This window comes from Enhydra lutris, unplaced genomic scaffold (genome assembly GCF_002288905.1).
Source record: "Enhydra lutris kenyoni isolate GAN:26980312 unplaced genomic scaffold, ASM228890v2 scaffoldscaffold7, whole genome shotgun sequence".
Taxonomy (NCBI): domain Eukaryota; kingdom Metazoa; phylum Chordata; class Mammalia; order Carnivora; family Mustelidae; genus Enhydra; species Enhydra lutris.
The window spans coordinates 71,995-93,469 of NW_019154091.1; the positions used below are offsets into that span (position 1 = coordinate 71,995).

At 35.3% G+C, this 21,475-nt stretch overlaps 1 protein-coding gene across 3 annotated transcripts in view; it reads right to left on the bottom strand.

Annotated features, from left to right (window-relative positions):
• Positions 1-502: 502 nt before the first annotated feature.
• The window catches only part of LOC111142136 (WASH complex subunit 4), a 60,879-nt gene continuing 39,906 nt past the window's right edge, over positions 503-21,475 (bottom strand). Inside the window, exons 24-33 of one of the 3 annotated variants that reach the window (XM_022495116.1) lie at positions 21,244-21,348; positions 18,515-18,649; positions 16,711-16,819; positions 12,579-12,645; positions 12,030-12,116; positions 7,290-7,437; positions 4,986-5,082; positions 4,274-4,470; positions 3,711-3,807; positions 503-1,549 (exon numbers count right to left, since the gene is read on the bottom strand). In XM_022495116.1, the coding sequence (XP_022350824.1) occupies positions 1,482-1,549; positions 3,711-3,807; positions 4,274-4,470; positions 4,986-5,082; positions 7,290-7,437; positions 12,030-12,116; positions 12,579-12,645; positions 16,711-16,819; positions 18,515-18,649; positions 21,244-21,348 (1,110 nt within the window). In that variant the 3' untranslated portion in view covers positions 503-1,481. The remainder of the gene's footprint in view (positions 1,550-3,710; positions 3,808-4,273; positions 4,471-4,985; positions 5,083-7,289; positions 7,438-12,029; positions 12,117-12,578; positions 12,646-16,710; positions 16,820-18,514; positions 18,650-21,243; positions 21,349-21,475) is intronic. The other 2 variants (XM_022495117.1, XM_022495118.1) reach the window with 2 other exon arrangements.

The following is a 21,475-nucleotide window of genomic DNA, read 5'->3' on the forward strand; positions in this document are numbered from 1 at the left end:
CAGCATGCTTTAGGGCCATTTCTACAGTTAGTATGAATTAGAAATATTAAATGCCTTTAATCCATCCATTGTACAGAATTCTGTTAAGTCATGTTTACATAATAAACAAAAAACATTTCCTACCTATTCTGTTTCTTCTGACTCAGAACAGTGAAAGTGTTTATCTTGGGCTGGGAAAGCTATCCTGCCAGTAACCAATTAATACAGATAGGGCACTGTACACCTATTCCAAAAGCTGGAAATCAAATGCTAGAATCTTGCAGGATATACCCGAAGAAATGCTTAACAGGCAAGTGCAATGGAAAAATCAAGTTTTCCCAAATGATGTATTACGTGTACTTTGTTTCCATTCTAAAAGTATCACTGTATCATATTAAAAGATTATAGGTCATGATTAACCATATAATTATTAACTGACGTAATCTTTACAAAAATAAAGCTAGTAGCCTGCCAGGAACTAAATTTATTCAAAATCTTACTGTACTTTTTAAATCAGTAAATGATTTAATTTATTAGAACTTTATTATCACAGTGGTAATTTTTTAAAAGCCTGCACAGTGCTTAATCTGGTGTCTTAGATTATGCTTGGTTTAAAGAAAAAGTCTGCCCAAACCATCACCAAGATTTCAATTCAACCTAATGTAGAAGAAACCTGAGTTTGGATGTAGAAATAAAAATCCATATAATTCTCTCTGATATCATATGTAGCGCCTTCAACCAAAATTGAAGCTTCAAGCAGGACTCTATGGCTTTCTCTGAATTTTCTTTCATTTTGAGTATTAAGTAAATCTTCCATTTAAAGCAGTTGTTGGAGGTTACCTGTTCTCAAAGCAATGTAAACTAGTTATAAAATGTCTTATCAAAACAATAACAGCTCTTGTAAGTCACATGAAATTAACAATGAATCAACTTTACACTGTACTCTGAAGGTACATAACATACTTGTGCCTCACCTCTATTATCAAAACCATCTTCAAATATTCCAGCTGTAAGAATATTGGTATGTATGCTTCATAAATTTCAGACTTCATTCATTTTGTTTAAACATGTATTTGCTGGCTGTACATAGTGTATGCATTGAATTTCCAATTACTAAGACAAAAATTGATCCAAGACCTATGCAAATACAAATGAAAAACCCTCACACAGATTACAAGAGATCTGAGGCAGCCGTTCAGGAATGCAGAGTGGCCCTTCCATGGCTTCACTTCAGATAACTCTCCACAGGCACATCTGCCAGCCTAAAGTCCAGGCAAAAATCGCATTTAAAACCTCATTCTCCACTTGTGAAATGTAAAGAGAGCCTTTGGAAGAAGAATAGACTTAACTTTGGAGAACTGCTTTAAAGAGTTGCAACATCCACCGATTACCAGAGATGTGGCCCAAGAAACACTTCTTCATTAACTCATTAACATCATTTCACCCGTAATAGTACTGACACGATCCTGATGATCTCAGACGGGCAACACATACCATCAATATCATTTGACAACAGGATCTGCAGACACAGTGCTCTCGGACAGGTCTCCATTGCTTGTTTTTGTCTCTTCTGGAAGCATGGATAAAAATAACAACGGACAGATTTATGTTTATTTTTTTTAAATGAATTAAGTAAAATTGAGAAGGACTGCATTGCTAAATTTCAAAATTAAGAAAATGGGCACCTACCAAATAGTTCCCTGATAGTAGTTCCCTAAAGTATATTGAGTTATTTACCTTAATTTTTTAGAAATCTAAGGTAACTATTGCAAATGTAATGTTCTGACCAGTACTTACTAAGGGTACAGAATTGTGAGAAATCACAACTGCCTCTGGGGTGGAGTCACACACATCTGAAGGCATGCTGCCTCTTGGCTGGTTCACCCAGTCAGGCCAACAAATCACTGTTACAGTGCACTGCTGTTACTGATAGAAACACTGCTGCAAATTCACATATAAAATTGTCCAGAATAGGGGCGCCTGGGTGGCTCAGTGTAAAGCCTCTGCCTTTGGCTCAGGTCATGATCCCAGGGTCCTGGGATCAGGCCCTGCATTGGGCTCTCTGCTCAGCGGGGAGCCTACTTCCTCCTCCTCTCTCTCTCTCTGCCTGCCTCTCTGCCTACTTGTGATATCTGTCTGTCAAATAAGTAAATAATAAAAAAAAATTGTCCAGAATAAATAACTTTCCATTTGGGTTTATAGCTTATTTTTTAAAGCAGGTTTTTACAATAATTATATAAAATGAACTCCTGGGTTTTTTTGTGCATAATGTCACATGCATATACTTCATTAACAGAGGAAAACTATCTCATGTCTCCTGCAACTCTGAGTACACATCTGAGCAACTTTAGCTAAGATAGAGTCCTAAAACAGAAGAACCCAAACATACGGGTGAAATGCATCAACCAGGATCACAGAGTTCATTAAAAATAGTCCAAAGCAAGGAGTTCCACTGAGACGGAAAGGTTTGTCTTAATGCCTGAGGCCTGAAAGTAAAGATCTAAGCCACCTGCAGAGTCTTCCCAGTAAGCTCAGCTGGAGATAAGCTTCTGGCAGGAAAACACCTAAGCAGAACCTAAGCAATAACTGACTTTCCTCAAAATTTAAATCAAGCTCACTCAAATTCTTCCAATTTACCTTAGCTTTAGAAAATGACCTAAACAGAATATATATATATATTTTTTTTCATGTAAGAAATACTGAACATCTTCCAGGTACCAGCATGAAATCACTTTCAAGCACATGATTATTACTTAGTCTAGACTCCAAAAATGCTTGCATATCCTAATTATTAACATAATATTTAATTTATGCAACATTATCAGGGAATACGTTAAATGATATAAATGGTCTACCCAAGAGAATCACCTCTATTTAGTGTAAAATATATACATATTTTAAAATTTAACAAAATAAGATTAATAAAACATTTTATGAAATATTAAGTTTTACGCCTTGATTTATGAAATACAAGAGAACAGGAAAAAGGGCAAACATGAAAACTCAACTCAGTTGCTGTACCTAATTTTGAGCTTCCGAGTAAAGAGGAAAACCTAAGTTAAATAATTTCTGGAACAGAAAAGAAGAAATATCCATTCTTCAGGGAAGACAACTGTTCCTAAATTTTTTATCTGAGAGAAATGTATCATGTGAGTCCTTAAGTATGAAATAAGCAATTTACATCATCCTACAAAGAATACAATGGGTAGAATCCTTTCTGTAACGACCCAGTTCATGGATATGACAATCAGTTATCAGGACTACACTGCGCTCTGATTCTGGCTATGGTGGAGGGCGGGAGGCCTTGAACCACGAAACCACACAGAGCCCCAAGTGCTTTACTACCTCCTCAGTCACCTGTCCCATCTCATTCAGTCTGTGTCTAGTTATCAACAGCTCTGCCTTCAGAAAACACTTAAGTGTTCCTCCTAATCGGTTCCTTCTTGTCAGACACAAGTTGAAGGGTGAAAGAAAATCTAAACTTGCTAAATTTTATTTAAATTAAGAAAAGATGAAAATGAATAAAAAGTTACCCCAGAATGAAATGTAAAAACAATGTAAATTTCTTGTTGGTTTCACAAATTATCCATGTAGGCTGTACTTTTTTTTTTTTTTTTTAAGGTATTTCTTATTTTCCAAAAAGAAAAGGAAGCTGGGATTCTGACTACCACATTTGTGGCTATTATTAAAGAAAGATTTACTGCCTTTCCAAATTTAAGCCACTCACTGACCTTTCTCTTTCTTTTCTTGGTTTTCTTCAGCTGCAGTCTTGTCTGCTCTGAAGAAAATTCTTGCACTGCTCAGTGAAAAATAGAGCAATTCAAATTCCTAAATAAATTAAAAAAAAGTAAAATAAAAGCTAAAAACATTATAGCAAGATATTAAAATTATTAGAGACCTATATAACTTCTAAAGAGCTTTAGTGTAAATCATAAATACAGAAACTGAGCTGGGGCGCCTGGGTGGCTCAGTTGGTTAAGCGGCTCATTCGACTCAGGTCATGGTCTCTGGGTCTGGCACAGACCCCCAGGTCAGGCTCCCTGCTCAGCAGGGAGTCTGTTTCTCCCTCCCTCCCCCTGGCTCCTGCTCTCTTTCTCTCAAATAAAATATTAAAAAAAGAAAGAAAAAGAAACTCAATGAAGTAATCCCATCCATTTTTAATATGGAATCAAATGGCTTCCAAATGCCATTTTTTAAAAAATATAATTACCACTATTCATCTCACTTGTTTAAAAGGGGGTTTAGGATTTGTTTTTTCAGATATCAAGCAGATTTGACTATTACTCTCCTCTACCTGTAGACAGACATCCAGGCGCTTCTGAGTGAGATTCATGGTCTGTAGTAGTTTTTCATCTTGACTAGCTGACTGCACATTCTGTTGCTTAGCAACTGCTCTTATCTCCTTCAGGTACTTCTCTCTAACAGACTGGAACCAGTGAAGTGAGTCAAATTCCTGGTACTGATCCAAAAGCTTCAATATGTAAGCCACACCTAAGTGATTAGCAAAACCAAAGCTAAATTATAAAGAGTTCAAAAGTTGTATTCTACTCCTTTAAAGAAAAAAAAGATACAAAAGTATAAAGAACTAAAAATAAGCCAATCAAGGAAAAAAACAAAACAAAACAGGCTATGAAGATCACTTAGAGAGAACATGGATGGAAGGTTGGGGAAAGACTTCCATTGCTAAATAGCCAGCAGCTGAGGAAGCTACAGGGAAACTCAACACAAGATGAGAAAACTCTTAAAACCAACACAACGACACAGTCTAAATATTAGGTCTAACAGACTAAGTGATTAGCAATACCAAGGGGGAAGGAATGATAGTTATAAAATAATGGAAAACAGGTACTACTAATCAGATGACCCAGTTAAAAAATAAAGAGTAAACACTGCTCAGGAAAAACAAATCTACAAAGGGCACACAGTCTTATTAAGCAAATGTTTCTAAAAATCCATTATAATAGGTGAACACAAAATTAATGGAAAAACAATTCCATTAAGCTTACCCATGGCAAAGCCATCATCAGTAAAAGCAGCTCCAATTTTATTTTTTTTATTCAATTTCTCCTTGCAGCTAATGGAATGCTCTACAAAGTTGAGGGTCTGAAAAGATATATTAGAGAAACAACTGTGCTGAAGTATCTTCAGAATTTAGTTCTTAAAACAGACATTTCAAAAATTATAAACAGGATCTTTTCTAGGTCCCTGTCCTTTTGACTTTAGACATCTTCCTCATATAAATAGACTCCCGGGAGATCACAATCTGTACCAGTATCTTTTAATGGCTCTTGTTTGAGTCCTTTAACAAGCACTCCCCTAATCACCAATCACCAGGTACCCCAAGCACGGTGTCTCATATATGAGGACACTGAGGTTTAAGAGGCTGAGTAATTTGTCCAAAGTCATACTTTAAGTGAAAGCTGGAGCCACTTCATTCTAAAATACTATTTATCATATTCTTTATGGTTAAAAAGAATTAGTAGTCATTTGGATAAATGAATTCCCCCAAAAAATGCTTCCCTAAAAATTCAACTCCTACAAAATACCTTATCATCTATTCAACAAAGATTTACTAAAGATTACTATATTCCAGGCTAAATTAAGTAATTATGATTTAAAAAAATGGAAATGGCATACCATCAAAGAGTCCATACTCTAGAGCAGCTTTCTCATCAATGACAGAAATACTGTGTATCTGTATTGTCCAACACACTAAGCCACTAGCCATATATGGTCACTGAGTGCTTGAAATATGGCTAGCAAAACAGGGGAACTAGATTTTTTTTATTTTATAAAATTTGAATTAATTTAAGTAGCCACTTATGGCTATATATGGATAGCACAGCTCTAGAAGGGTAAAGAGAGACATGTTTAGGAATAATTGTGATACACTGTGAAAGATACTATAATAGCCTATGCTGGAAACATAATATCAAGTCTCAGTTTTTTTGCCTGAAAAACTCACTGGGAAATTAATTAGATTTGTGAAATCTCTACCAACTATTACTTAAATCTTTTTTTGGGATAGCTCACTTATGTTTGTCTTTTTTCTGGAATCAGATGACAAACTCAAGCACAAGAACTGTGTCCTGTACTTCCCTGTAGTGCTGTCCACCCACCCATCACTGATGGAACTCGGACAGCTGTCCTGCAACACTCCGCTCTTCCATTAATGCCCCATTTGCTGTTTACTATTGTTTCAGTACACTGTCCTTCAGCTTAAGGAAATACAATGACAAGTCACCCTAAGTTAAATACACTGTTATAAAAGTATAACCAAGACAGAGTTGCCTCCAGTTTGACACTATTTTAGGATGAAAAGATAATATTTGCTACATCACAGTTACAACATATAATTATGATAAAGCATTAACAATTATGCTAGAGCATTAACAATAAACATATTAAAAAACAGTAGAAAAGAACATTTACAAAGAAAAAAGCTGTCCACAGATCATCGACTGCTTTCAAAGGACAAAACTGATAGTAATATGTAAGAAACTATGTTAACAAGTCAGGCAGCAATATGAAAATTTATTACTCTTGATCAAAGTAGATGTAATCAAAAGCTACATTTGCCTAGTGATATTTAGATTTTAGAGCTACCCATTTACAAATTTTTTAAAAAACAGTTTCATTATAGAAATCTTTAGGGAAACATTACTCTTACTGCTAGTATGCCGCTCTAATCTCCTGACTCCATTTTCCCCATTGCAACAACTCTACAACGTGATTTGGAGTAACCTGAGCTGTACTTAGACGGCAACTATATAGAATTAGAGCAGTGCACACTATTATACTATGAAGCAGCACTTAAAATTTCATCTAAATGTTAGTATTTACTACTGTATAGAAAGAACTTGTCCTTAAACAGTAATACTTTTAAGAGATGTGTGAGAAATAACTACATATTTTAACAATTAGAAATTAGTCTGCGTTCATCACTTAAAATGATTACATAGTATAATTAGCCCAAAGATATTACGGTGTGTGTGTGTGTGTATATATGTATGTGTGTGTGTGTGTGTCTGTGTGTGTGTGTGTGTGTGTGTGTGTGTGTGTGTGTATATATATGTAAACTGGAGTACACTCAATTTAAATAACACTAAATTTTTCCAGCAGTTACCAACAAAAGTCCATCTCAACTGTAAAATAAGTTTCATTCTGCATAGCTTGTTAAGTAAAATTCCTAGGCCGCATTCACTGAGATCACATTTAAGTAACAAAGTCTATATGCATTTCCTGCTATAAAGAAACTGGATCTATTTTCTAACTTAAAAAAAAAAAAAAAAATCACTAAAAATACTCACCAGAGGGGGAACAATGATGTAGAAATTTCGAAGATGTATATTCTTTGGCCTTCGAAATTCTGGAGCAAAAACATCTACAAGCATTTTGAAATACTCCGTGCCTTCAGCAGAATTTCGTGTGTGATCACTGAGGACTGAATCCAAATGCCTAAAATACAAAAAACATTATTTACTGGTTCCTTTCTCAAAAAGCAGATATGGCTGGCTGGCTGGCTATCTATCCATCTATCTGGCGAGAGACACAGAGAGAGCACGTATACAAATGCGCGAGGGTGGGGAGGTGGGACAGAGGGACGAGAGAATCTCAAGCAGGCTCCACACCCAGCACAGAGCTTGACATGTGGGATGCAATCTCATAACCCTGAGATCAAGACTTGAGCCGAAATCAAGAGTCAGACCAACTGAACCACCCAGATGCCTCAAGTCTCCCAATTCTTGATTTCAGCTCAGGTCATGGTATCTCAGGGCTGTGAGATCCAGCTCCACACCTCAGGCCCCATGCTCAGCAGGGAGTCTGCTTGAGATTCTCTTCCTCTCCCACTGCTCTTCCCCCCCACACACACAAGCATGTGCACTCTTTCTCTCTCTCTCAAATAAATAAATCTTAAAAAAAAAAAAAGAATCAGACATTTAACCAACTGCGCCACCCAGGTGTCCCGAAAAGGTAAGGCTTTTTAAATCCATCTCTTACCATCTTAGATGAGAATGCTCAAAAGTATAAAACATTATAAAAGACATTTTTAAGTCAGTTTCCTTGGAGTTCAGAATGAATTCATTTTCATATAAAAAAAGCTGATTGCTATTGCTTATTAACTTAGTCCCCAAAATAAAATACATAGGGCATCTTAGAACTTAAATAGTTTTGTATCTCTTCTTCCCACAGTTAAGTCCTATAGAATTCCATTTCATTGTAAATAAATTCCTCTTCATTTTAACTGTCTTCACTAACGCTTCATCTGTACCTCCCTACCTCAACTGGAACCTGGCCCCTTTTTAAGAACTTAGCTTCCCACTTAACGTTCAGAATGATTAGCTGCTTTTTCTCCTTCATCCATCATTTATACCTACCACCACTTTCAAATTATTCCCCCACCACCAAAAGGTAGGAATCTCTCCTTTGAGACTCAAACGATCCCATTATATCCAACTACCTAACTACTCCTTCCTGAAAGCAGGCATCTACTAATTAACCTTTTAAACCACTTCCCTGGGGCACCTGGGTGGCTCAGTGGGTTAAAGCCTCTGCCTTCGGCTCAGGTCATGATCCCAGGGTCCTGGAATCGAGCCCCATATCGGGCTCTCTGCTCAGTGGGGAGCCTGCTTCCTCCTCTCTCTCTGTCTGCTTCTCTGCCTGCTTGTGATCTCTGTCTGTCAAATAAATAAATTTAAAAAAAAAAAATTTAAACCACTTCCCTTTCTTTATCTTAGACTACGATAAGTATTTTTGTTCTCCATTATTCTGGAAGGCTTCATTGCCCATTTAGATAATCGACTCATGATCATAATCCCACAACTTCTTGACTTCACCTGCCATGCACTCTCCTTCACATGATGTCAGTCTTCCACTCCTTTGTACGGATCTGGACCTTGCTATTACCAGACAGCTTTACCCTACACATCTTTTTTTTTTTTTTTAATGAGAATTCAGTAATATTAATTTATATATTTAAATTTCTTTTCAGTGTTCCAGAATTCATTGTTTATATACCATACCCAGTGCTCCATGCAATACGTGGCCTCCTTAATACCCGCCAGGCTCACCCATACCCCTAACCCCTTCCCTCCAAAACCTTCAGTTTCTCAGAGTCCACAGTCTCTCATGCTTTGTCTCCCTCTTTGATTTCCCCCAACTCACTTCTCCTCTCCATCTCCCCATGCCCTCAGTGTTATTCCTTATGCTCCACAAGTAAGTGAAACCATATGATACTTGACTTTCTCTGCTTGACTTATTTCACTCAGCATAATCTCCTCCGGTCCCCTCCATGTTGACACAAAAGTTGGGTATTCATCCTTTCTGATGGAGGCATAATACTCCATTATGTATATGGACTATATCTTCTTTATCCATTCATCTATTGAAGGGCATCTTGGCTCTTTCCAGTTTGGCGACTGTGGCCATTGCTGCTATGAACATTGGGGTACAGATGGCCCTTCTTTTCACTACATCAGTATCTTTGGGGTAAATACCCAGTAGTGCAATTGCAGGGTCATAGGGAAGCTCTATTTTTAATTTCTTAAGGAATCTCCACATTGTTTTCCAAAGTGGCTGTACCAACTTGCATTCCCAACAGTGTAAGTACCCTAGAGATCTTAAGACAATATCCCACCTCTCTGACCTCTTGCAACTGCTTCAAAAATATTTTTAAAAGGTCATCGACTTTTAAATGAATGACATCATTTAATAAGAGAAAAGTCTGATTTTCTTCTTTGACATACAAGCCACAAACTAATAATTTCAGGGCACAGAACTTTAAATATATTATTAACTGTACATGACTTATTTAATTTGGTAAAAAACTAAGCTATCTAATAGACTATTTCAAACCAAATCTTGTGTTGGGGTCTTATTCTCATAAATATGGACACACATTTTCCATTTCTTTTCATTTAAAAAAGTTTTAGGCCTACTGAAAAGTTAAAATATAGTGTACTAGACACCTATTTACCCCTCACCTAGATTCACAATTTAACATCTGCCACATTTTCTTTTGCCCCAAACATTTCAGGTTGGCAGATTTCATGTCATTAAGCCCACAAATGTCTTAATATGAATCTGTTAAAAACCAAGACATTTTCTTACAAAGCCACAATGTATCATTACATCCCAAAGTAAAATACAGTATTACCTAATGTACACAAACTGCAATTTCCCCAATTATCCCCCAAATGTTCTTTTTTTTTTTTCCTATCTAAGATATGACTAAGGATTAGCCACTGCATTTGGTCATCTGGTCTCTTTAGTTTCTTAATCTAGAAGAGTCTCTTGGCTTTTTTTGTCCTTTACGACATGTGATATTTTTTAAGAGTCTAGGCCAGGTGTTTCATAGAATACCCCACACTCTGAATGTCTCAGATGGTCTCCTCATAATAAATTCAGAGTAAACCTTTCTGGCAAGAACACAACATAGGTGCTTGCTATTACACTCATCAGGAGACTCCATAATATCAGTGTGTCTTGTTAACTGGTGATGCCATGTTTGATCGCTTGGCGCAATACATCAATCTCTCTAAAGATAGTTTTCCCTTTTGTGGATGGTTATTAAGCAATTTGTGGGATAATCTTCTGATAGTGAATGAATACTCTGTTCTCCAACACTGTTTCATTGATGATTTTTATCTGGTTTCAAGCATTATAGTGGTGGTTGCAAAACAATGACTTCTCCCTAGATTTTCTCATCCCCTCTGCACCTATTAGCTGGCATTCTTCTGTAAAAAAACGAACTTTTTTACAAAAAGTTCTGCTCTTCACCTTTCTTACTACCACTAGGGCTCATGATTTTTTTATACAATGTATTATAATCAATTTCTATCATTATTTTTTTATTAGCTTATTTTTTGAGAGACAGCATGCAAGTGCACAAGTCGGGGAGCAGCAGAGGAAGAGAGAGAATCTTACACAGACTCTCCACTGAGCTCAGAGCCTGACAAGGGGCTCGATCCCACAACCCTGAGATCATAACTTGAGTCAAGAGTTGGACATTCAACTAAGTCACCCAGACACCCCTGCCATTATTCTTTTTGAGATTCAAACTGTCTCCACTTTGTCCAGGGGTGCCCTTTCCTGCCTGAGTCAAAAAACTGTTACAATTATTAATAATGAAATTTACAGTTTTCTAAATAATTTCTTAACAATTCTACATGCCTCTCTCAACTTTTAAATTGAGTTCCAAACTCACTACTCAAGTGTGTAGGTCTGCACTGTCCAATAAGATAGCCATCAGTTATTTAAATTTAAATGAAATAAAATTTTAAATTCAGTTCCCTCATCCCATTAGCCCCATTTCAAGTGTTCAACAGCTATATGTGGTAGTGGCTACTGTACTGGACAACACTACTCAGGATTACATGAAATGAAGGACTGGTATTCTAGAACTGTGCGGGCAAACACATATAAAAAAAGTTAAACAGTGAAATAAATTTTATTAATGAGATATTTGCCTTTTTTTTTTTTTAACACTAAATCCTCAAAATTAGTTATATACTTTATACTTCAAGACAGTTCAATTTGGACTAGTCACATTTCAGGTGCTCAATAGCCACAGTGGCTAGAGGCTACCATATTACCATGTTCTAGAAGATTCCTTTTTAATGAAGTTGGAAAAATCTCATAATACTGTAGTCTTAAAAAAATTGTATCTCATAAACTGAGACCATAACTTGTATAATAAAAACACAAAAATATAAGCATATGTATATTACCGTCTAATCTTCCCTTTAAAATGTTTTTATTATAAAAATATACTTTTTAGGGACACCTGAGTGGTTCAGTGGGTTAAGCCTCTGCCTTCAGCTTGGGTCATGATCTCAGGGTCCTGGGATCAAGCCCTGCATCCGGGCTCTCTGCTCAGCGGGGAGCCTGCTTTCCCCCACCCCACCTGCCTCTCTGCTGCTTGTGATCTCTGTCAAATAAATAAATAAAATCTTAAAAAAAAAAATATATATATATATATACATATATATATATATATATATATATACTTTTTAAATCTCCAAATTTAGATTATTTCAAAATTAGAGTACCTTGCTGCTTTTAATGTTTCTTCTGCAAGACCTTCTTCTTTCACTAATTCTTCAAAATTTACAATATCTTCGAGATCAGGCACAAATCTAAGAATTTGGGAAATAATTTTATTAAGTTAAATATGTACAACTGACATAGATATGAAAGTGGTATTGTAAGACTCTAAATTTTTCAACCATATATTTGGAAAGAACTTTCCGTTTTAGTTATATTATTAATATAACCAATTTAATTCCAAAATTGACTTTCAGATATGAATAACCAAATTTTAATCCTTAAAGTCATGTAATCTTTAGAACCATTCAGAAACTGTACTGATAAGTTAACCATAACTTTAAGAGAAATAAAGATTTTCCAAGATCTGCTATAGTCTTAAAATTCAAGAAAAAAATTTAACCAGTAGAATTAATGGTTTTCTCCCATATTTTAAATCAAAATATATCAATAAGAAAAACTTCTTCACAATATCATCCACAATAAAGATAAATTAAAGGACATAAAATTTTTATATGGCATAAGCAAGGCAAAAGTGATGTTTGCATCCATACCTAATGGCATTGCTGCTACAGTGAAGGCCGCCAGATCTTATCATCCGTATATAGCCCATAGCATTACCTTAAAAATGACACACACATACAAATCAGATATTTATACAAATAATTCTAAACTCCAAAAGTCAGGAATACAGTCATTCACAGCATGGCTTTACCACTCTTAAGTACCAAAGGATTCTTGTCTGTTTTACTTTAGTTCTTACTCTATAAAAGTAAAACTTAACATTATTTGTGTGCCTAAAATATAAATACATATACTTAAACACAGCTATGTCAAAAATTATATGTGAATGACATTTGATGAACAAATTCATTAAATGTTGACTACTTTTTAAAAAAACAAATGGGGCGCCTGGGTGGCTTGGTGGGTTAGGCCTCTGCCTTCGGCTCGGGTCATGATCTCGGGATCCTGGGATCGAGCACCACATTGGGCTCTCTCTGCTCAGCAGGGAGCCGCTTCTCCTTCTCTCTCTGCCTGCCTCTCTGCCTACTAGTGATCTGTCAAATAAATAAATAAATAAAATCTTTTTTAAAAAAAGCCAAATAATTTGAAATTTCTATGTCAATAATTTCTTCCTCATCACATTGAGTGCCTCCCTCTCCCTTTCCTCCCTTGCCACCCCCATACATGCAAAGGGAAATGATATCAAGAAATCTTTACTTGATGCTTCCAAATTACATCTCCAAGCTTGGACTACTCCTCCAGGTTTTTTGATCCAATGCCTATGCCCACATGACTAAGAAGAATTTTTAATTTAATATGTTTAAATCAAAATCACCCTGTTATATTCCCTATCTCAGAAACTGACATTTCCATCCTTTCAACTGCTCAGGCAAAATGTCCTGAAGTCATTCCTGACTCCTTTCTTTCTTTCATACTTCACATCTAATCAATGGGCAAATTATAATAGGTCCACTTTCAGAACGTTCATAGCTATGACCTTATTCCAAAGCACCATATCTCTTGCTTACACCTCTGTAATATGCAAAGACTCCCTGACTTCCCTCCTTCTACCTTTAGCATCCTGCTTCCTAATCTCTTATCTACATAGCAGCAGTGCTGGTGGTTCTTTTCAAACTAAGCTGGAACATATCCTTTCTTTTCTGAAAACTCTACAATGGCTTTCCATCTCTATAAAATTCAAATTTCTTATGTGGTCAACAAAGCCCTGTGTGATCTTGCCCCTTGCTGCTGTTCTGATGTCCTGCCCTACAACTCAGGACTTTACTAACCCTTCCATTCTGGCCCTTATTTCCCAAAAATGCTAAACAGACTCAGGACTTTGGCACTTACTGTCACCTCTCTCAGATACGCTCTTTCCTTCCCTGAATATGCACATGGCTTATTCCCTGATGTTATTTAGGTCCCTGCTCAAATATCACCTCCTTAGAGCTTTCCCTGAACATCACTGAACAGCACTGTGCAGAACCATTACATCTCCTTACCCAGCACTTAACACTGACACATTCTGTATCTTTTTTTGTCTCTCCCAACTGGCATGCAAAATCCATGACACAGCTTCTGTTCTTACTGCTCCATCCCTAGAGCCAACATATCCTGGCACATGGTAGGAATTCACTAGTACAGTTGACCCTTGGACAACATGGGAGTTAGGGGCGCCAAACCCCCATCCCTGCATAGTTGAAAATCTGCATTTAACTTCTGACTCCCCTAAATTTAACTACTAATAGCCTACAATTAACCAAAAGCTTTAATTAGTGACATAGTCAATTAACACATTTTTTTGTATGTTAGGTGTATTATATACTGTGTTTTTATAATAAAACCAGAGAAAAGAAAATGTTATTAAGAAAATCATAAATCTCATCTGTTTAAGTTCTATAGGGCAGAAATTTTGTTCAGTGCCATATATATCACAAGTACCTAGAAACATTTGTTGTCCTCAATAAATACCTGTAGAATGAATGTGTAGAATGCCAATAGCATTGTGAGAGCACTCAGAACACTTTGGCACACAGTAAGTGCTCAATAAATGTTAGTGGTGGGGTGATTATGTCAGCAGGCAGGTTATTAGACTAAGTGACTTTTCCTTTTGCTCCCAACTCTGAGATTTCTTACTCTTTTTCTCAAGATATTTAACAGACTCAAGATATATAACAGACTCAAAAACACATCACTATGCTTTACAAGCATTTCTATTTCTATTTATACTATACTTATATAATTATATATTATATTACAAGAATTTATATTTTCTAAGAAGAGAAGAATTTCTAAGAAGAAGAATTTATATTTTCTAAGAAGAGAATAAAGAATAAAACCCTGGAACAAAGTGAAAAGGATAATATTCACGAAACCCCAGAACAAACTGAAAAGGATAATATTCACGATACGTTGAATGCATCCTGGTGGCAACTGAGGTGACACTATTTTTTGTGAGTTGGGGGGAATTATTTTGATGTGTACTGTGGGAAAATGACTAGCATAGTAAGCTCATAATTTAAGGACTATTTCATAAGAAAAAATTATACCTTAAAAAATATAAAAATATTAACTAAATAATAATGCAAGCAGTACTCACATGTGGGAAAAAACCTCTGACATTGGTATGCAAGTAAATGAAGTTTTAAGCAACAATGCTTTAGAAAAACAGCTCTTCATCTGAGGCCCATGGACTCTAACTTTAAGCACCTGAACTCTGGTATAATAACATGCAAAACTGTATGCATAGTACATGGTTCTGGAGGAAACCAAATCAGAGTTTTCATCAGATTCTCAAAAAGCATTAAGATCTATTGCTCCAGAAGTTTACAATCTAATATGACATCAAATGTCTCTATGAAGAAAACTGTACTTGTGGAATAATACCTCATTATTAAATTGTTTAAAATTTAAAAAACTACAAATGTTAAATTCTCTAAGTTCTTGTACTAATATATAATAGAAATGTCTACTATGTAAACCAATTAAATTATAAAATTTAAGCTAGTTTTCAGTGATTTCACTCCAGAACTAAATCTTTCCAGTATCTTCCCCACCAGTAAATTTAAAGCCCTGTGAGAACGAAGGCTATCTCTATTTTCGGCATCTATAAGAGCACGATTTTACCAAACTGTTGTCAATAAGAATTCACCAACTGCTTGAAATCTGTAACTGTGAAGAATATTAAACACCTTTGGATTTAAGCTAAAAAAAAACCCGGCTTAAGTCCAAGCAACACTATTTCTCTGAGCTTCTCTTTTTTCATCTTTAAAATGATGATTACATGCCTCTCACTTAGGGTTTTTGTGAGGACATTACCAGAGATAATGTGTGTGGAAAGCTCAAATAAGTATAGTTTTGTTAATCTCTGATTACTAAATGTAGTTCCTGCTTTTAAATATAATGTAACACATTTCAGAAAGACACGTTCTACCTGTGAGGCAGGACAGCTCAAATTATATACACATATGAAAGGATGTAACACAGAAAATTATAATATTTAATATTTCATCTTTAATTAAACTGATCCATAAGTAATGTGACTTACTTATATTAATTAACTTTCTATATAAATTATTTTATACCTTTGCACTTAGGCTATAACTTCAGGGAACCAATTTTTCTTTTCTTTTTTTTTTTTTTTTTTTAAGATTTTAGTTATTTATTTGACAGAGATAGAGAGAGAGAGAGCACAAGCAGGGGGAGCAGGCAGAAGGAGAGGGAGAAGCAGGCCCCCCACTAAGCAAGGAGACCCAATGCAGGACTTGATCCCAGGACACTAGGATCATGACCTGAGCTGAAGGCAGCTGCTTAACCAACTGAGCCACCAAGGCACCCAGGGAACAAGTTTTTAAAGCCCAAAGCAGTGCCAATGAACAAGGTTAAGTACCTAATAAACAGTTACCGGCTGACTATTATGAGCATGATATTTGAGATAAGTTAAATATATTTTTAATTTAATTGAAGAGATTTTATTCAACATATATTAGTCCACAGTCTATCAATTATTTCTGTACCAACAGTCTAATCATACTTGAAAAACTTCTGGTAAGAACATCACTCTAGTGGGATAAAATTGATCTCAGGCACTCATATATTAAGTTGATTATTTGTATGAGATATTTAAGCAAAAAAATTCTTGGAATTTGTATTTTATTTCCCAACTCTTTTATAATAACTTACCAATCTGGCTGATGAGTTGCCTGAACTGATCAAGGTAGCTTTGTCCCTCTGGGGTAATTCCAAGTTTTCTGATGCCTCGATTGAATTTTTCTGCTCTTTCAAAAGGATACTAAAGAGATAATTTAAAGATTACCTTTATTAATAAAGACCCCTAAAGCATAAATTACCTATAAATTCAACCACTAAAATCAACCATGCTAATACCACTTGCTTCTAATTTTTTATTTCCACTGTGCTTTAAAAAAAAATCACTCAAATCTAATGACAAAAGATTTATAGCATAAAAACTACCAATATCCAAGGTCAATATAAATTAAACTTCTTTTTGCCACTAGCTAAGGAAAATAATTATTACTAAAGTCACCAAATTTAAGTTTTCCACCACCATTATTAGTCTCCCAACATCCAACTACTCTATTAGTCAAAAGAAACCAATTCCCCTTAGAAACATTTCTTCAGAGATGTCCAACCAAGTTCCTGTGGGCTGAAGAGGTAATATATATATAAATACACTCCTTCCCAAATAATACACATTAGCTAAGCTAAAATAGCTAGTTGCCATCACCAATAAAAAAAAAGATTTTTCAAGTCTTAGCTGATTAAAAGTTAGGAAATTACTCATTTTATACTAATAACAAATGGACACAATTCTTACAAACAGAATGATAATTTCTCTGAATACTAGGAATTTATTCCAATAAAAAGGAGACAATTAAATTCTCCACTGATAACTGTAATCTGTAATTTTATTAGTTATTTTACTAGAAAGTAATATTTCACTGCTTTGACACTGATGAGAACTACTAACTAGTTTACTAGAAGGTTGCAATTAGATAATGCTTAAGAGTAATTAAAATAGTTCCATATGTGGCAAATCAAATATAAAACTCATCTAATAAGCATGTTGGTTCTCTATCTGCATGGCTACATGCATCTATACTAGTACCACTCAGATTTTTCTTCATTATTAGAAAACTCAGCCCAGAGGATAAAGGGGAAACAGCATTCTTATAAATTATAGATGGGAATATCAACTGGTACAGTGTTTTTAGAGTATGTAGCAACATGTATCAGAATTTTAAATATTCATATTATATGCCCTAGAAATTTCTCTTCCATCAATTTACCTTTCAGAATTTTAATAGTCTCCAAATACACTGAGATAAATATGTAAGGATGTTACCTGCAGCACTGTTAATAACACTAAAAAATAAGAAAAACCTAAATATTTGTCAGTTGGGGAAGATTAAGTAAGTTATGGTATACATCTTTACTATCAACTGTTAAAAAGAATGAGACAGATCTATATGTAAAGAACTATGATAAGCATATTGCAAAATAATCTGTGTAGTATTACACCATTTTTTTAGGAAAAAAAGTAGTACATGTAGGGGCAAATAGCTATGTTTATCACACAGACATCTAGAAGCATCACATCACAATATTAACAGTAACTGCCTCCAGAGAATGAAAGTGGGAGAAAGAGAAATGAGGGAGATCAGTTTATGCACTCTATGTTGTTTAAATGTTTCAAAGTATGTTTTGCTTCTGCGTTATTTAAAATAAAGTAACACCTGGTTACACTGATCCTTACACTGTAGCCTACAGAGAATGCAAAAAGTAAGAAATTATAAGGGGTAATACAAGAAACTGGGGAGACCATATCTCGGAGACATTATTGTGAAAAAATAATTGAAAAAAATGAAAACCCCACTACAGAGTATCATAATGAACTTCAGCATAAACATCCGCTATATACTCAATGGTTGAATCAAACTACCTTAAAAAGAATATGTGAAAATACCTTGTGATCATTTTGGTCCTTGATTTCCCTGAAAAACCGAATATCTTTAATCAACCGAGATTTGATATGTTCATCATACATAAATTGGCTGAATATATAGAACTTCTTTTTCAAAAATTGGTAGGTGAAATTAACCTATAAAATTGAAATACAAGAAATTGGGCAAAGTTAATATAAAAATTAATCTCAAATCAATGTGACTGAATAACTGTTATCTATAACACTATATGAGTTTTCATAGTCTAATATTTACAAAGTCTAATTCACACTGGAAATAAAAAATAAAGTTTTTTTATTGCCCAAGTTTACAAAACTTTCTATAAGCTCCCCTTAAATATTTTAACTACACAAAAGGGGGAAAAAAAGGAAAATATTTTCCTACCAGAAATAAGAGTTATAGTAAGAATCAAAAACTCAGATTCAACACTTTGGTTTTTAAGTCATCAACCACAATCAGAAGTTTCTGTTCCTCCATCTGCAAGACTACTTATTACTAATCTACATGTCTAGAATGATAAGAAACACGGTGCTCTTTGAACTTTTCTGAAGGAAGACTTTCAATTATTTACCCAGGAATATTCTGAGCACCTCTGTGTGCACAGCACCGTCTCTCTGCTCTCATGCTAGACATGGTGCTTGTCATCATGAAGTCTATATACTAGCAGGAGTGACAGACATTTTAAGCAAGTATATGTTAAATAAATTATTAAGTATCTACTACATAATTCATACAATGAGAAGTTCCAGTACTTTGAGATTGAATAATAAAAAGCCCTGACCTAGACTCAGAAAATCCTGAAAAGGTTGAATTTCAGCTGAAATTAAAGCCATAACATAGGATTACTTCTGACCTAGAGATGGAAGTCCTGTATTAATTTTCATCTCCTCCACCCTCCTCCAGCCTACTGTTTTGGCAAATATATGCCATAGTCTTCATTTACCCAGTTTTAGAAATAGGTGCTTTCTTGTAACCTTTCTTGTGGCTTAAACACTGCTCTTTCTTTTTATTTATTATTTTTTATTTAAGTTCAATTAATTAATATATAGTGTATTATTAGTTTCAGGGGTGGAGTTCAGTGATTCATCAGTCTTAATATAATACCCAGTGCTCATTACATCACATTCCCTCCTTAATGTCCATCACCCAGGTACCCCATTCCCCCACCACCTCCCTTTCTTTCAGCAACCCCTCAGTTTGTTTCCTATGATTAAGAGGGTGCCTGGGTGGCTCAGTCTTTTAAGCACCTGCCTTCAGCTCAGGTCATGATCCCAGGGTCCTGGCTCCCTGCTCAGTGGGGAGTGTCTGCTTCTCCCTCACCCACCCACCCACCCCCCACCGCTTGTGTTCTCTCTCTCACTGTCTCTCTCTCCTACTTTGTCAAATAAACAAATTTTTTAAAAAGAGTCTCTTATCGTTTGTCTCCCTCTCTGATTTCATCTCGTTTCATTTTTCCCTCCCTTCCCTATGATCCTCAAACACTGCTTTTTCTTGATCTCCTTATTACTATTCATATTAGTAGAAATAGTCTCTTCTTTATCCTTCCCACTCTTAATAATGGGTACAGTCTCTGATCTTGTCTCTTTATACTCACTTAGTTATCACCAGACATCAGGAACGTACATTCATTAGTGTGACCAACGATTAATGACTATACCCCATGCTAGAGTGTAACTGCCATGAGAGCAGGAACTGTTTTTCTCACCCTAGTGCCCAGCACAGTGCCTCAGACAGATAAAATACACACATAATTATATCTAGTACACGAATGAGTATCTGACAGATGAGGTCAAAGAAAAGTTTACTTATCCGGAAAAGTTCAGACATGACCTCTACCTGGATGACTTCTTATTTTAAATTATATACTCCGTCTCATTTCTATATTGGTAACCACTAAAACAGAACTCCAATCACATCTCCTATCAGCTCAAATACTTTAATGGCTCCCCCACAGAATAATAAAATGACCCCTATGTAATTTCCAGTTACATAACTCCTCCCTATTCCCTTACTTTCAAACATGCTTAATAATATTTTAGTATTTAAGCATTCATAGCCTTCTTCAAGGAGAAATTAAGTGTACCCTGAAAACTTGGTAAATTCGAAGACTTTTCTTGTACACAGAAGAAAAAATAGCATACAAATTCAAGAGATTCTCTCAAGTGATGATGCCAACTTCTAAGATTCAAAGTCTTTTTAGTAAATTTCTACTTTTAAATAATTAGTAAGCCCCCCAAAAAAGAGCATGACTGATATTAAATAAAATGCTATCAATGATTCATTTGCAAAAGCAACTTTCAAAGAATATCAGACAATCCACAAAGATACATATATTTATGTCAATGTGTTCAAATCTCCAATGCTATTTATAATGATGATCCTGAGAGGGTAAGATACTAAAAAATGCCTTTTGTACCACTGAGCTTCCATCACATCCAACACAATTTTAGTGCCAGATATTTTTTTAAGATTTTATTTTTAAGTAATCTCTACAGCCAACATGGAGCTCAAACTCACAACACCAAGATCAAGAGTTGCATGTTCCACCAACTAAGCCAGCCAGGTGCCCCCAGACATTTTAATTACACCAACCAGAAGAATGGAAATTCAGGTAGAATATAAATAGGCAGCAGTGTATGTTTACCAGAATATTCTATGAGAAAGCTATTTGCCAAACCACCAAATTAAATAGGAGTCTATTACCCACCCAACCCCCAACAAAGTTTCTTACTGTTGTATTCATGATTCCTGTGCCATGTGTTCGAATTGAATTAGCAATATGCCGAATATTAATAGTGTTCAAATGTTTGTTATTGCTTGTTCGTTCAATAAAAATCTGCAATGAAACAAACTTATGCTAAGTAACAACACAATCCATCGCAAACACTGGCCAGTTACACAAAGAAAATTTTACAATCTATTTCATTAGAGATAATTTAATTGGAAAGTCATTCAAGAAGATA